Raw genomic sequence first — 16,514 nt, 5'->3', positions numbered from 1 at the left:
CAGACACCTTAAAATGTTTGGAGATAGGTCGCCTCCAAGAAAGTAATGGATGGGCACGGACTATGGCACAGCAAAGATGGCCGATTTAAGGATCCAGCGAGCCACGCATGCGCAAAAGTCAGATAATATCGGCATTATATTTGTAGAAATGACACAATAGACGGCCTTTAAAAGTTTCCTTAACCTTAATCTATTTTAAAACAGGGTTAGCATCATGAAAGGGCTCATGAAGGGTTTTTGTTGAGTCGCCGAGTAAGCGTCCATTTTTATCCCATTCATATTTTACAGCCGATCCCCCACTTCCCATGATCCAGCGCGGCGTTACGGATAGAGCTGCTTATTGAGTCATCTTTGCCGTCGACGGTCTCTGGCAGCAGGCTGCTGGTTAGCTTGACTGTGCAAAGACAGGCAAGAAGCGTCCGACCGGCGGGGGAGGCAAAGCAAAGCAAAGCAGAGGAACGGAAAGGACAGGAGGGGGAATTTAGGTTGTGTCCCGTATTTGTGGAATAAGCAAAGACAAGACCACAGTTTCCCCCCCCCCCACACCTTTGACGTGAAACGAGCTCCGCTGTAACCTTCAAAAAAACCGGACCTGCATTTTGAAGACCAACTTATTTGGACCTGTTAAAACTAAACAGAGGTTTTGTTTTCTGGACGGAGAATGGGATTTAAAGAGCATATCTGCCTGCACTGAGTTGACAAAACAAGGGAATATTTTCCAATTGGATGAAAAATATCAACACTTTCCAAAAAAGGGGGGGGGGTCAAAAGTAGTAGACGCCCTTGTAACACGGTGTATATTATATGTCAAACAGGGGGGGCAACGATGGCATTGAGAAGCGACGGAAAGTAAGGTTTAGGTTAGCTCCCTGGTTAGCTCAGAGGCTAACTTAGCAGGCTGCTAACTAAGCCTGTGTCGCCCTCTTCCATTCCTGGAGCAGAGGAGGGGCTGCTTGGTGGGCTTTGTAGCATTGCAGATCTGCCTTGCATTTTTTTTTTTTTTTTTTTTTTTGTGGGTTGCTGCAAGAATGGAGACTTCCAAAAATCTGCCACAACAACTCAGGAGGATTTCTTAAAGGTACTATCGACACAATTTGATTTTTTTCGGAGAAGACCAGAAACTACCAGCTAACATCAATATCATCATCCGGCCCGGGGCAAGCCAGGGTCTGCAGTTGTGACTACTTCTTCTTCGTTGTATGCCCAGTGGGGATAGGGTGTTATAAAAAAAAAAAATGGGCAAGTGCTGTCCACCTCCTGGATACTGGATCTCCTAATAGAAGATCATGAACAGGTCGATTTTAACGCGGCATTAGCTCCGGCTTACCCCCAAAGTCGAAGTTTTATTATTGTCGAGATCTATTCAAGGTGAGAGAACTTCTTCTTTTACAGGCCCCCTCTGCGCTGACTAAACAGGCCGTGGAGGTGTTTTTGATTATTCCCCCCCCCCACCCCACATCCACCTCCTCCTCCATCATCATCATTCCTTCAAAACATTCTATAAGTCGGAGTAATCATGTCGGGAGAGGTGCGTTTGAAGAAGCTGGAGAAGCTGATCCTGGACGGGCCAGCTCAGACTAATGGCCAGTGTCTGAGTGTGGAAACGCTGCTGGATATCCTGGTGTGTCTGTACGATGAGTGCAACAACTCCCCGCTCAGAAGAGAGAAAAATATCCTGGAGTTTTTGGACTGGGGTAAGCAAGCTTTATTATTATTATTTTTTTATTCCCTCTCGCATTCAGCCTTTTTTTTTTGTTTGTTGGTAAGATAATAAGTCTGGTAATGTTGGTGGTGCAGTGGCCCTCCCTTCCCCATCACATTCCTTTTATAGTAGTAGTGGGGCTCAGTTGGCCTGCTCTCCTCTCACTCAAACACTCCCTAAAACTAAAAGCAATGCCATTTGATTCCTGTGTAGTTCAGTGATTTATATGTTTTGGAAAATACCTGTTTCAAGAACACACATTAAACAGGAGAAGACACGACTTCTTACCAAAAACAGATCTGTTTGAAAGTTGACACTAAAGAGGGACCGCATCACTTAAGGACACAGTGAGCAAAGATCTTAAACAGACCCTCTTAGAGTTTTTTTTTTATATGAATCCAGATGTCATAAAGATGCACTATGATCCCCCAGACCATCATGTCGTCTTATGGAAATGCTCTCAAAGTAGATGCCTTTCTGTCAATGCAATGCTCCCAGGTTCAGTTCAGTTTCCACAACGACCTTTGCATGCCAGGTTGTTTTCCTTTTTTCTTTTTTCTTTTTTATGGGCGTGTTGGTGAAAGCTTGTTGATATCTTACCTAGCTGTCTCTTATCAGATAGTCATTGTTATGTTTTCAATAGGGGTCTTTTATTGCCATTGCAGCAGAACGATCTGAGTTGAACACTCTCGATGTTTCAATCAGGATTTGATTAGTTGATCAGTAATCAGGAAGAGGGATTTTAAGGGTGACAAGTTAACTGTTCTGTAACTTTCCCATTCCCTTTTGTAGAGCAAGGTTAGAAAGAAAAACAGTGGAGGCAGGAGGGACCACACACACAACCACAAACAGCTCAATCACTTGTGCAGAAGGACGTTGTCTGTTTGTGTGTGTGTCTATGTGTGTGTGTGTGTGTGTGTGTGTGTGTGTGTGACATCGGGGGTTTGGTTTGTGCATGAAGCAGGAATGTGAACAACTCACCTTTTTTTTATCTGGCGCAGAGGCCTAGCTAGCTGCCGGAGCATGCCTGGCTGGCCTGCTCGTCTTTTAAAAGCCCTGAAAAAGAAGTGCTGCAGCAGTTTTCAGGCAGTGCAGGAGCAAATCATCGCCCTGCATCCAGACAAATGAATAATACAGAAGGCATTATGAAACAGAGGTATAACAGGGTCGTTTGGAGTATTAACAGGCATCTTTTCTTGTGTGTGTTTTTTAACTTCTGAATCAGTCAAACATCAGTTGAAACAACTGCAATCTAAAAAAAAAAGAAGCAGTTTTTGCCTATATGCCTTTTTCTAGAGAGGCTGTGTTAAACAGGACGGTAGTTAAATCACCCATACGGTGGTAATGTTTGAATGTGGATGTTAAGTTGGTTAACCCCACAAGCCACAGTCTGAATTATCTATTCTCTGCTTTCATGCATCTTTTTATGGCTGGAAAAATAAAAGACAGAGTGAGATTTAGAGGTATTTTTGTCTTCAAATGGATAAACTATTTTCCTGCAGGTGTAAGTCATGTTATTAATGTCACATGGATTCATTCCTTCAGGACATCCTACTAATATCGCCTGTTGTTAGCCTGCCGACGACCTGTTCCACCTAGTCATCTTGCTGGCCTTTAAAGAGAGGTGCCCGGACTTGGACTTGTGACTTCATTCTGACATTTCCCTGTGTTGACACTACAACCCTTCTGACTGAGCTCGCCCAGACACGACAGACAACATGCAGATGTATCCATGCTGTCGCAGTCCCATGTTGGTGCTCGTTACTGTGTTCAACTCCACAGGGATCTGCACCATCCTCAATCCTCCAGCCACTAAAATTCATATCAGTTAATTTAATTGAGTTGTTGTGTTTGTACACATTAGTCACTGATGCTTACGTTTCTTTATTCTCTAGAGTCGTTTAGTTCTTCACTCTGAACATGTCAGACATGAGAGAGGCATATATAAAGATGCAGGGTTAATTATTTGACCAAGTAAACCTGTCATTAGCTCAATTAACAATGAAATCAGAGAACATCACAAACATCTGTTCAAACAGATGTATCAAGTTCTGAGGTGTGTTTTTCTTTGTTTATTATTAGTGCTTTATAACAGTATGGTCACTTCCTGTCACCAGTAGGAATTTAGTGGATTGTCACCGTTCAAGAAAAGTAATGAACATAAAAACATTACTGCTGCACTACTATCATCTAGTTGCTTTTCGTTCTACATGCATCCCTTTCCTACTCTCTTCAGAGGCACAGGACCAAGTTTATCACCAACATGACCAACTGATTCAAAAAAATAGTCTGACACTGTGAAATACACGTTACACTTTTTTTGTTGAGTGTGATAACAAGCATATAGACCTGCCTTATTTCTGCTACACTGAGCATGCTGTCTTAGGTGAGTTTACACCTTATTGTTTTTACACTTCAGATTTTGAAAAGTTTGAACAAACAACACATTACATGATGATAGAAATGGAAGCCTGAGCGAGGCTTACATTGTTTTATCTTTATCATAGCTTTCAGGGAGCTACCTGTAGTCATGTATTTACCAGACATTAGAGTGGTTCAGTCTTCTAATGTAACCCCCCTCCACCAATTAACTATTAGTTTAAGATACCAAGAAGTCCTGCAGGACTTCAGTGAGGAAGTTTACTTCTGGCTTTTATGAACTTCAGCGTAACTCAAAAAAAACAAGAACACTAGAGGCTTTATAGCGTTATAGCTCTATACATATATTTAATTCATGGACCAAACAAAACGATTCAATACAAACATAAAATATCTTGAATGAAAAGGAGAAAAAATAAGTACAATATTCCCCTTAGATGCTTGTGGGGAACGTATAGATGACTTGCTATGGCATGGTTTAGCATTAGGATAGCGCATGTCTATAAGATAGCAGACCACACCTTTCTGGTGTTTGCATTAACAAAAATAATTCAGATCAAGTCTTGTCCTGTTCTCCAAAGTGTTTGGAGTGTCACCACTCCCACGTTTCCCTCTGCTGGCAGACATAGGGTCAAAGGAAAAGCTCACTTGTTGAACATGCAACCCCTCTTGTACTATTTAGACAAAAACCAGCTAAACATTAGCTGAAGGAGTCCTGTAACACCGTGACAGCCACATATTTATTCATACTAACGGAGGCAGAGAGTACACAGGACTGACTGACTGTCGCCCACATGAAACGATTGGATCAGTCGGATAGTGTGAAAAAATACTTAAACACAGTTTATTTCTACATGCACAGAAATGGTTCAAGATGGACCCATGAAACCTGAGATCCTTTGTGCTTGTGAGTGATCTGCCTTTGTCAGAGGCTGCCTCTGCCATGCTCTGCACCTACATTATGCCCTGACAGGAAGAATAGTTGTGGCTGGCGTACCCAGCCGGTGTACCTTTTTTGCTACAGCGAGTTCAGCAATGTTCCCTATTCTTCCCAGGAATGTATATGAGCCAGAGAAGAAAACAAATGTTTGGATTGGGGTAGCGTTTCTTCTTGTTTGGTGACCTCATTTCAGCTGAAATGGAGACCCCTACATGACCTGCAGCGACAAAGGGAAATATACATGGGAAAGTACGCTGTAGCCTGACTCCTGCGCTTGTATTTACTTCTCTTATGATCTGGTTTGTGAAATATGTAAACATGTTTCTTTAGTGTAAAAACAATGTTTTGTTTTAAACCCAGGGATTTCAGTTCTTTACTTGCTGCAAACATCACAGGAAGAGACAGGAAGGGTAAGCATCATTCCTACCAGGGATGTTTCCAACGACTAATTTCAAAGTCAGTTAATTAACTTAAATTCAGACAAGTCGGCGAGTGTAAAGTTAAGAAAACACACCGTCTAAATAGATCACAAATTACTGAACACAGATAAATTTGGGATCCCAGCGTCTGTCGAATTGGTTTCCCAAGTGTGGCCAGTTTAGCATTGCAAGCAACACCAGCATTTGGTCCACCTTGTAGATTAACGTCCACAGGCCGGTGCTGAATGTGATTATGCATTCTCTGGTCGTGTGATTATATGCCAGCTTAACCCACAAGCAACTTCCTCTCCATCTTCTAGATGAAATACTGCCAAACTGTGACTCCATTCACTGTGCTTGTTTACATCGGGTAGTAGAGCATCAGGACATGTAGTCAGTATGTCCAACTCTGGTGCCTAACACAGAGGGTGGTGACTGAAATCATTTCAGTCACCACCCTCTGTGGTAACCATTTAATGGTTTAGTTGACTAACCGTGCACATCCCTAATTAAAGAATAAGACCTTCACATTAGGACATGACTGAACAATGAATGTATTTATAGTTCACAATGGTCCCATGACTAATCAAGGGAGGGTTAGTATTTAGGATATTGCAGCTCAAGCAATACAGTTGATGACACTTCATTAATTGTTATGAAAGTCTTATGATGAGTAAGTCTTCCGTCTCTTAACAGGTATTTACCATCTTTTTTTTATTGTTTTTTCCCGTAATCATTTCCTGCCTTTTGTTTTTTTCCTGATCTCCTTCCCTGTTTTGGGAAACGGATTGCAGGGCAGCTGCTTGAAAACGGGTAGCCATGCCAGCCCGCAGTAAGCAAACATGGGGGTGGCAGCCTGACCTTTTCTCCATCTCGACTCTGTTAGCCCGCAGTGGCCAGCTGTTCAGCTGCAGCTGATGTGAGCTCCACCCTGCAAGGCTTTTATTGGCAGCATGCCTTACACACTACACACTACACACACACACACACACACACACACACACACACTCATTATTGTGGTTTTTCCTAACTAGGCTATCTCATAGTTCAAAGAGTGGTGTTCCTCCCTGTTATTACCGTTATTGAAAAGGCCAAAAGAGCTGCCACTATGAGAACTTGAGTCGTAGTGGTTCCAAAAGAAAACATTTTGTGTCACATGGTTTTGAATTCTGCTTCTAGGCAATTCCACCAAGAACAAACAAGGCTGTGCGCAAGGCCAGCAACTTAAACCTCATGCTTCATATATTGTGCATGCTTGCACACTTTAATCGGCCCATCACCCTCTTAAGGTAGGGTAAACCAGGCAGGAAATTTACTCCAGTGCTTTTCTTTTTGGCAACCTTTGTCTGACAGTAAAAATGGAGTGTTGATAGTAAGGCGGTGTTTATGTAGGAGTCATAGGGAGGAATAGGTGCTGACTGATAAAGCTTGTCAGATAAGCAGTAATCTTGACATTAAGTGTCAATTTTCATAAATCAAAACTCAAACATGAACCAAGTAAAGAAATGCTGTGTTTACAGTGTCATTCTGTGACAAGCCAGGAGGGGGTTCAGTGATCTGAATCTTTGATATCACAAAAGTTGGTTAAGGACTTTAAAATCCTTTAAGTGCTGGATTCTATCAGGACATCCTTGTTACCCCTCTGGTTGTTCTGCTGTTTCCTGTCTGTCTATCCGGTCGCAGGCACGGAGAACAGGAAGGAACCACAGGGGCTCAGTGTGTGAGTCTGGACCCAATGGGTACATGATGTCATACAAGGAAGTGGGACAGCTGTATCACATTGTGTCATTGTGTACTCTGTGGCTCACTTGTGTCCAATATTTTGGTGTTTTCGGGAAGGTGCAAGGCCACAAGCATGTTGTTTTCTTCTTAGCTGGAGGAACTTTGTTTCACACCCACTCGCATACAGTCTGTTTTGCTCTCTTGACTTTTTTCGGTCACACTTTCACGCAAAGTCAGTTACACAGTTTCTGTCTCCCTCTCTGTGGAATACACACACACACACACACACACACACACCACACACACACGCACAACACATTTTTATTGTCCTGGGGGGAATGACAAACAATCAGACATAGCAGAGGGACCCATGAAGCTCCTCAAATCTTTATTATCACAGGGATGAGGTTCAGCAGTAACTGAAGCTTTATTGTGCCCTTGTGACAACAGAATTCTACAAATGCATTTCATTTTCTCAAGTACAGGAATGTAATGTTCTCATAAATTGTTGTTTTTCTTTTTTATCTTTTTTTTTATTATTGTAAATAAAAGACCTTCTTTTTAAAACAATACACGTAGTGCGCCACCAAACACAGCTCTTGCAAATACATTTGCATTTATTTCATTAGTGATTAAGTGTAATGCAGTTGTTCTGAATTTCATTAAACCTAGTCAATGTCTTTGATATCTATTTTTTTTTTGCCTATTTTTCAAGGGGGCACCTGAGTCTTTACTTCCACCCTATACTGGGACTTACCAGAGAGATTGAAAAAGAAAAGCTGAAATCTGTTCTGCAGCATGTCATGCACTGCAGAGTCCGGTCTGTATTTACTCAATCACTCACTGCAGTGTTTCCAAGTATCACATTAGTGGGCTCGGGTGGTCGTAAAGCTTAAGCTCTAATAGGACTGTTAGTAAGGAATGGTTTATTAATGGATAGTCTGGCTCGGTTTATCCTGCATTGCTGCAATCCATGCTCAGGATTAACTGGACCTTTTTTCCAGTAGTAATGTGTGAAATTGTGCATGGCATTTTCAGCATATACTGTATGTCACAGATAACTTTTAAAGGGCTGTCTGGGAGCTTTGAAGGCAGATGAAGGCATGCTGCTAATTGTGATGTGTCATCAGAAAGTGGCAGGGGGAAGGCTTCCTTTCCCCCGTCTCCCAGAGGACACCATGCTGTACAGGTCATTAGCCAGTCTTTCAGGACCCTCGGGATCTGACTGCAAATGGCCTCTCTTCCCCCTCCACCCCCCCCCCCCCCCTCCTCTTTTCTTCACCTTCACTTCTTTTCATCCTCCCATCTATTTCTTTCTTTCACCCTTCCCTTGCGCTGCCTGTTAGCCGTCTTTGGCTGACCTCTCTGCTCAGCTGTCCATCTCTTTGAGTCAATGCAGAGATGAGAATGAAGCTGCTCAGTTTGCTGCATTTAGCTCATTGTTTCTTTTTCTTCTGCAGCATTCTCAAAAATAAGTCAAGCTCTGTAGGATGGAGCTATTTTAGCATGAAGCACAAAGCATATACTTGCATAAGCACAGGTTATGTCAGTTCTCCTCCTTGTTCAATCAGGAGAACTTCTAGTGTATACATTTGCAACTATATTAAAGCCCACTCAGTATGTTTACATGCACAGTTACGTCGAGCTACAATTTCAGCTTTATGATGCCATTTTATTGTACTACTCTTATTGTCCCAGTACACACAGCAGGTTGAGAATAAATTTATAGTTGAGAGTATGTCAGACTCCACCCGGTAAGTGGCGTTCTGCCCCCTTTCAGTCAGGTACTATCGTTGAAAACATGGACAACTTTACAGCTCTGTACATTTTGTACATCTCAACGCTTTACTTTTGGTACAAATGTGATGCACACTATCCCTGTAGCTTATGGTGATATCTGAAGGCAGACAACAATGCGTCTTCTGCTATGGAATCTGCCCTTTTAACCAGATATCAGTTTATAGAAATCAATAAACTATCGTTAGATTACCGCTGATGGGAGTCAGTATGTCATTAGCATGGATAATGTTCTGCCTGATTTTTGCTGTACACACGGACTGTTTCTCTTATACACCAAAGACGGCTGATATGTGGTTACGACAGCTTGGTCTACAAACAGAAACGAGAACACCGCCATGCTGACAATCCAGACTCTGGTGAACAGATTTCAACCACATTAATCTAGATTTGTTAGTCCAACTTCAAGACATTTGATTTCAGTCAAACTTACATTTACGTTTAAGTTGGACTAAAACAATAAATTGACTTTTTCTAACTGCATTTTAAAGTTCTGACTGACTCGTTGTTTTGACTCAAATACGTGATAAGAAGCTTCTGGCATTAGCATGCAAGATGAGTTTGGTTTCTGGGAAATAACAAGAGGCTTAAGAGACGCATCTAACACTTTAAATCATTTGTAAGTGTGCCATTCTGTTCATTGTGAAAGAAAAATATTGGTCCGTGTCCGCTCTCCCTCTAATGAGTCTTCAGAGCAGAGGAGCAATTAGCAACTCTTCCTTATCTTGTGCCAGCGAAGTGTACACCAGTGACACACACACACACACACACACACACACACACACACACACACACACACACACACACACACACACACACACACACACACACACACACACACACACACACACACACACACACACACACACACACACACAAATGAACACCACAGACACAGACAGAGCAACATTGTTTTCTCACAAGATTTTTTTTTATGTTTCCAAAGGGTGAATTTAGGAAAGCTACTCGCCCCCTCCACCCGTTCAGTCCAAATGATCCCTCAGCCAACTGGCTAAGGCCCTCACTCGCATAGTTTTGTCTCTTCCCATACTCTAAGAATTGGGAGTGTGTGTGTCAGTGGAGGGACAGAGTGCGTGCAAGCTGCTCTCACTGGACAACATGTAAGAATCGATTATTGAGTTAAAGTTGAAAATAAAAATCACAGGCATTCCTCCCATTCCTTATTCATTCAACTAAATGAAACCTTTAATCTCATCTTAATGCAGCTATAATCAATATTTTTTTATCAGTGGATTGAAATGACTTAAAATATAAAGGGCTCTACTTACTCTCATGAGTAACTAACTGGTTAAATAGGCCTGGACGATAGAAAATTACATTTTTGGAGAATGATGTTTACTGGGAAAATGCACAAAAATAGAGACATAAAAACTGAGTTAAATCTAATATGAACTATCCGCTATTCTTAATGTTTTATGCAATGCCTGTGTTTGCAACATGCCCCTCCTGAATCCAAAATATATCAAAAATCATTTATTTTCTTCCACAGATTTGTCACTAATTCATCTGAAGGTAGCTTATTGCCAGCTTTAGCTGCATTAAAATGGTTTAAATGCATGCACATCATATTTAGGCCTCCATCCAGTAGTTGCAATGTCCAAACACTGAGGGAGAAAGCATTGCTTGTCTCCATTAAGTTGTTTTTTTTTAATCAAGGGCAATTAATTGAGACTTCCATGAATAGTTTTTTACGAAGTGTCAGATCGTGGTAGAGATGGAATCGGGATGTTGCGCAGCCCTTTGGTTTACATCAACCTTTAGCTTCTAAAGGGCCAAATATTTCTCTCAGGAGGTTGTGGAGAGCACACATACGAGTGAACATTGAATGAATACTTTTAATTTAACATTGAATTATTTAATTGCTATGTAAATAAACTTGCCTTGTTACTTCTTACCTACTGGTTGTGTCATTGAGCACATGGATGGTAACTAGGGCAACACAGACATTATACCCATTGCCTCCAGGCATGAAAGGTGGTTCTTAAAAGTTTGTAGCTCGTTCCTGTGTAGAGAACAGCAGTTGTATTCAGAGCAGAGTCACTCTATGGGAAATGATTTTAAAAAAGGCAGCCAGGTCACGGTATGAAAAAAATGAAAATCCACTTTATAATCCACCTCTCAACAGCTATGATCTCCACTTTTTCATTATCACACTCAGTGTCTGAATGAGGATGCCTTCTTGTGATAATCTCAGTGTTAAATACTGATTCTGTTGGCATTAAATGCACCTGTAGTGAATTAAATAGTTCTTGTATTTAAACACTTATGGTCGAAGGAAAACCTGGCCCTGTTTGGAGAAAAGTTGATGTTTAGCCACTGATAAATCCAGGGATTAGGGGATCTTGACTTCTTGGGCCGTGGCCATAGACACAATTTGGCTTCCACACAGTTTCCACTAGATCTGATTTTAACTGTGTACACGCTATTGTATTATTTGTGTAATTGGTCTTAATAAGGATAAGTTTGCTTTGTTATACCAATCTCTCTAAGTGGAGGGTTAAGGGTGGATTTCTAGAAGAGGAAAATTACTATAAATTTGGAACACAATGTAAGCTCAACCCAGCGTTTTGCACTCCTATAAATCTACCAGCATGGGAGTGTGCCTTCCGCCCGACCCTCCGCCCCAGGATAAAACCCATTAGCTGCTCTAAAACCCAGAGCCCTCAGGAGTCTCGTCAGGGCACAAGTTCATAAATAACATGGAACTAAACTGCAGCATGTGATCTCCTCCCCGTTGGTTTCTTCTTCTCCCCTCCCTCTTTCAATCACAGGATGTTTCTCAGACACGCAGGAAAACGCTAAGGCGGTTTGGCACAAAAACCCAGCAGTGGTGGTATCATGGGGAGATGCCAGGGAATCTTCTTGTCTCTGCCTCCGGTGTGTACTTGCAGGGTACACAGATATTTTTTGTATGTCATTTATTTATGTTTTATAGGTTTATTGACTCCTGACAATCTTGGTGTCAATGAGGATTCTGTTCTTTCAGCTACTGCACTCCTGACTAGCCTGTTGTTTTGCCCATGTGCTTCAAGCATTTTCATTAACATGGCACAACTTAGCCGTAGTTTTAAAAACTCATTTGAATCTGCGATTTCTTTTTTTTTGACTCATGTTTTATGTTCGGTCTTGTTTCGCTTTGCATTACACCTTTATTGTTTTGATTCTCTAGTCTCAGGATTTTGCAAATATTTGAATGCATTGGTACGTCGGAGTATGCACCGCCTGCTCCGACCTCCACCTCAGGGGCAAGGAAGTGTGGACATCAGGAACGTGAGGAATACAAAGAGGAAATCCTTCCTGCATTTTATCCCATCTCCCCCTATCCCATTTATCTTTTGGAACATAAAAATGAGTATGGTCTTTTACCTGCTCTTTGTAAAGCGTAAACATTTGTTATGAACTGCCGCTATATGAATATAGAATGATTGATACGGCTCATGATTGAGGAAAGGGCCAGTTTAAGGAGTGTGCTTATATAATGAAGGTGTATTGTAACCAGATGGTTGGTTTAACCTTTGAATTGAGTTTGTAGACATTCACTAATTTTGTCCATAAATGTCCGAACCATTTTTTCCCACTAGTAGATACGCTCACTGTTTTGACTTCTGTTGAGAGGGGGCAATATTAAATTAAAAAAAGCACAATATTCATCATATTGACATGAATTTAATTGTGTCCTTCTATTAAGATCCCAAGACTGCTAGCTGTAGTTATTTCTGCTGAAACCAAGCAGAGCGCCTGAAACCTTTGCCTGCCTTTTGTCCCTCTGCACGTGCCGTAGCCAGCGCATCCCCTGGCTGGTTTTAGCAGCGAGCTCAGCTGTGTGAGTGAAAAGTGCTGACTCAGGCCCCTCACAGCCAGGCTGCTTGTGGAATTTGGAGCAGAGGTGCAATGTTAGGGAGAACAGCAGCTGTTTAGATGAGGCCAGGTCTGCGTCTTTGTCCACTGGTGCCAGTCCGCTCCGTTCGCTCTCCCCATCTTTCTGTCTGTCTGTCAGCTCCCTACGGTTTACTCCTTGATCATTCTGTCAATTTGCCATCTCCTCCATTTACAGTCTTATATTGTAATGTAATTGCACACACCTCTTGTTAGATATTAGGCTGTCTTCTTTCTCTCCTGTCCTCTCCTTTTTGCGTTCCCTCTCTCTCCTTATTTCCTCTGTTTGTCCTCCCCCTCTCTGCCTCTTGCAGCTCTTGTGCCCCCTCTCTCTTCTTCTCCCAGACTGCTGGATCCCAGCTTTGCCTAGTGACAGAGAAGAATGGGTTTGGTGCCTGTTTGTGTGTCTTTGTAAGGCATGCAACAGCATTGATCATCCTGTGTGTGTATGTGAATGGGGTTACATTCTTGTCCCTTTGTGCACGAATATACTTTGTGTTAGCTTGCGCAAAAGAAGCACATGTGTAGAGGCTGAGTCGATCAGACAGTGCAGTCACTCCGTTCAGTGCTGAGCTGCATCCCCCCCAGAGTAGCTCCTCTGCTGCATCCATACTCTGACAGATTTTGATCCTCTATGTAATGCTGTCATACTTGGAAAGGTAACTTTTTGCAACTAGAAGTTAATTCCTTTTTCCTTTTGATTACAACTTCACACAGGCCGGTTGGCTTGGAGGACGATAGCCTCCATACATGGAGCGTGCTCACTAACCATCGGGCTACCGGAACCCCCTCTATCAATCTTCCTAATCAGATAATGAGAGAGGAAATGTGAGTCATGATATAAAAAAAAAAAGAGAGACGCAGAGCTGGGAACAAATTGAAATAGTTGAAATAGAGATAAGGAGACCACACTGTTGGCTTGAATTAAAAGTCGCATTGTTTGTCTGTTGTACTCTTTGTTCCTCCGCCTCAGTGCTGCCTGCAGTAGCTGACACTGACTGAGCATTGACCTTGGCTGTTTGGTTGCGGTGGCGAATTTGGCGGTGACCTGATCTATTTTAGGGCCTATCTATACATCCACACTGCTGTATGCGTGCGTGTCTCTTGTACTCGATGTTCCGACCTCCCTGTCTTCGTAGTGGAGACGCATGACTCAAATAATGTTGGATGGGTGAGCATTGTGTCAGCACCGTTCAGCCGTCTTCCACCTGAATGGCGGTCATTCACGCCGGTGAGTCTCACATGCAACTGATCTGATGGCCCCTGCGTCCGTCAGCTGAGCTCTGAATCACTGTGTTGTCTGTGTAGATTGTCAGTGATATAAAATGAAGCCCCTGTGAGGCGCCTTGGAAATCTGTTTACACATTCACTCGTGAGCATAGTTCCTCCTCTGTGTTGTTACATTCTTCACAGTGATTTAGTGGTTTGGTGGTATCGGTTTTGAAAGGGGCTTTTATGGGTTGTGGCCCAGTGTGTGACAGAGAGTTTGTGACGGGTTAACTGAAAGAGACCTGCCTGTATTACGATATTTTTTTTTTTAAAGACTCCTCTGTAAGTTTCAATGAATTTGATTTAGTTTGATGAGCACAAACCCCTCTATCCCTACATGTCCCCTTTCCTCTTTGTCTCTGGTTGTGGAAATCTTGTGGTAGCTCCAATTGTCATTTCAATTGTCTTCCACAGAATCTTTTTGTTGTCCACCTCTATATATAGAGAGCTGCCTCACACTGTTTCCTCTTCGTGCTGAAGGTCACGAGACAGACACAACAATTTGACTCGCTGTTCATGACAAAGTTTCACCACCCCCCAAATCCAATGTTTTCCCCCCCAGGCTGTTGAAGTTAGACTAATCAGTGCCAAAATGACTTAATTCATTTAGCTCCCTTCCTGTTTATTGATTGGTCATATTTTATAGTTGACAGGGTTTGACATAAACCACGGGTCAATGTGGACAAAGTTACACAAGGCCTACCAAATATCACATGTATGTGCTCATCTGTAACCTCCAAGTTTAATCCCCAACCTGCAAGCCTTCTATAACAAGCTAGTTCATTCAAAACAAATCCCCTTTCCTTCACACTAGCATAGCGTTAGCACAGGCAGATAATCCTGCTCCAACAACTCCAGCAAAAGGAGCCTGGAAGAGATTATAACAGAATATGTGTATATATATATACTTTCTTTCACATCATATACTTCAGTTGATGAAGGATGTGTAAACTGAGTTAAATAGACTATTATTTAAGTTTACATGTCTAACTATAATGTACGCAGGCCACTAAGTTTAAGGGCGTGGTGGAGAGTGAGGCCAGTGCTTCAAAGTGTTCACATTTATCCAGCTGTGCTTTTGGAAAATCAGTTTAGCATTGCTTAATTTATTTAATTGTTTTAAAAATGCAAATATAGATAGTAAGGCATCTTCTGTTTTTTTTAAAATCCTGAACAAACAAATGCACTCACACAATTTGATCCCCTTTCTTCCTCACTGAAAACCCTGAGATCTTTTAGAAACAAACTGTGGAATAAACTCAAACTTGAATCACTGATGTTGAACCTGGAGTTTTGATGCAGTTTTCTGTTCTAAACACGATATTTGCAGAAAATTACCATCCATTCGCTCCTGTAGCTCGTTGCTAAGCAGTTGATTCCCATCTGTTCAAAATAACTTATTGGGGAAAAAATCTGTTCCTTGCTAGACTCGGTCCCCCTCTGATAAAGAAATGTAGTAAATAGGGCGTATCTGTTTATTGTTGTAATGATATTCCAGAGTTTGCTAATTGCATAGCTGCAGGCACTTATTGGCCTGATGGTTATTCCCTCACCACATGCAGTCATCATTGAAGTGAGGATTTTCTTATAGCAAACCACACACTTTCACTTTAAATTTTGTGTTTTGGCTTTTCAAACGAAACCAAAAATAGACAAAATCCTTGTCAGGGGCGTTATGCAAGCCCAAATACGACGGGGGCTAAATTAGAGTGTGGTCAAGGGGGTCCATCTCGGAAAAAAAGGGATTTATGATGCAAAACATGAATAATCAAAGCCATAAGGGCTATTATTTCTCTATCAGTCTGAATGTCTGAGGAAAACCTCGGTTAAAAAGTGCAAAATTGATCAAATTCTTACTGCTAATTTCTTTTTCATCAGATCACAGACTCAAACTCATTTATTCTTTTGACCATTTTACCATTATTATATAGTTTTTGAGGTATGCTATATGGTATTAGTAGAAGAATAAGTCTGACATAATTCTTTTTTTATCATTACTACATAAAATACATATTTAGAGGGCTGGGAAATTAATCAAGTTTTCAAGTGTTTGTTGTTATATTTGTTCACAAGAGTACATCAACACTCCCTCAAAAACATAGATAAATAATTTTTGTTTACTTATTTTTATTTGTATTATATTTTTATATTTGTATTATATATTTAGAATATGAAGACCTGAAACGTCCAGCTCCACCAGTTTGATCTGTGTCACTTTTATGAAGGGTGTTATTGATTTTACTAAAGCCACTTTGATGAGGAAACACTCACTCAGTGAACGTCCTTCTGCTCACTGAGTCATCGAACAGAAACGGAGAATATAAGAGATTATAGAGGTGATATTATCCTACATGCTTCAGTTGCAGGTCTACAGGCTGAACATGTTTGT

At 41.5% G+C, this 16,514-nt stretch overlaps 1 protein-coding gene across 7 annotated transcripts in view; it reads left to right on the top strand.

Annotated features, from left to right (window-relative positions):
* Window positions 1-427: 427 nt before the first annotated feature.
* Window positions 428-16,514, top strand: part of cdc42bpab (CDC42 binding protein kinase alpha (DMPK-like) b) — a 75,111-nt gene continuing 59,024 nt past the window's right edge. For 3 of the 7 annotated variants that reach the window (XM_020631491.3, XM_020631488.3, XM_065963884.1), the window contains exon 1: window positions 429-1,694. In XM_020631491.3, the coding sequence (XP_020487147.1) occupies window positions 1,517-1,694 (178 nt within the window). In that variant the 5' untranslated portion in view covers window positions 429-1,516. Of the gene's footprint in view, window positions 1,695-16,514 lie in introns of all 7 variants that reach the window. The other 4 variants (XM_065963887.1, XM_020631492.3, XM_065963886.1 and 1 more) reach the window with 2 other exon arrangements.

This window comes from Labrus bergylta, chromosome 15 (assembly GCF_963930695.1).
Source record: "Labrus bergylta chromosome 15, fLabBer1.1, whole genome shotgun sequence".
In the NCBI taxonomy this organism is placed as follows: Eukaryota; Metazoa; Chordata; class Actinopteri; order Labriformes; family Labridae; genus Labrus; species Labrus bergylta.
This window is presented reverse-complemented; position numbering and strand designations above follow the sequence as displayed.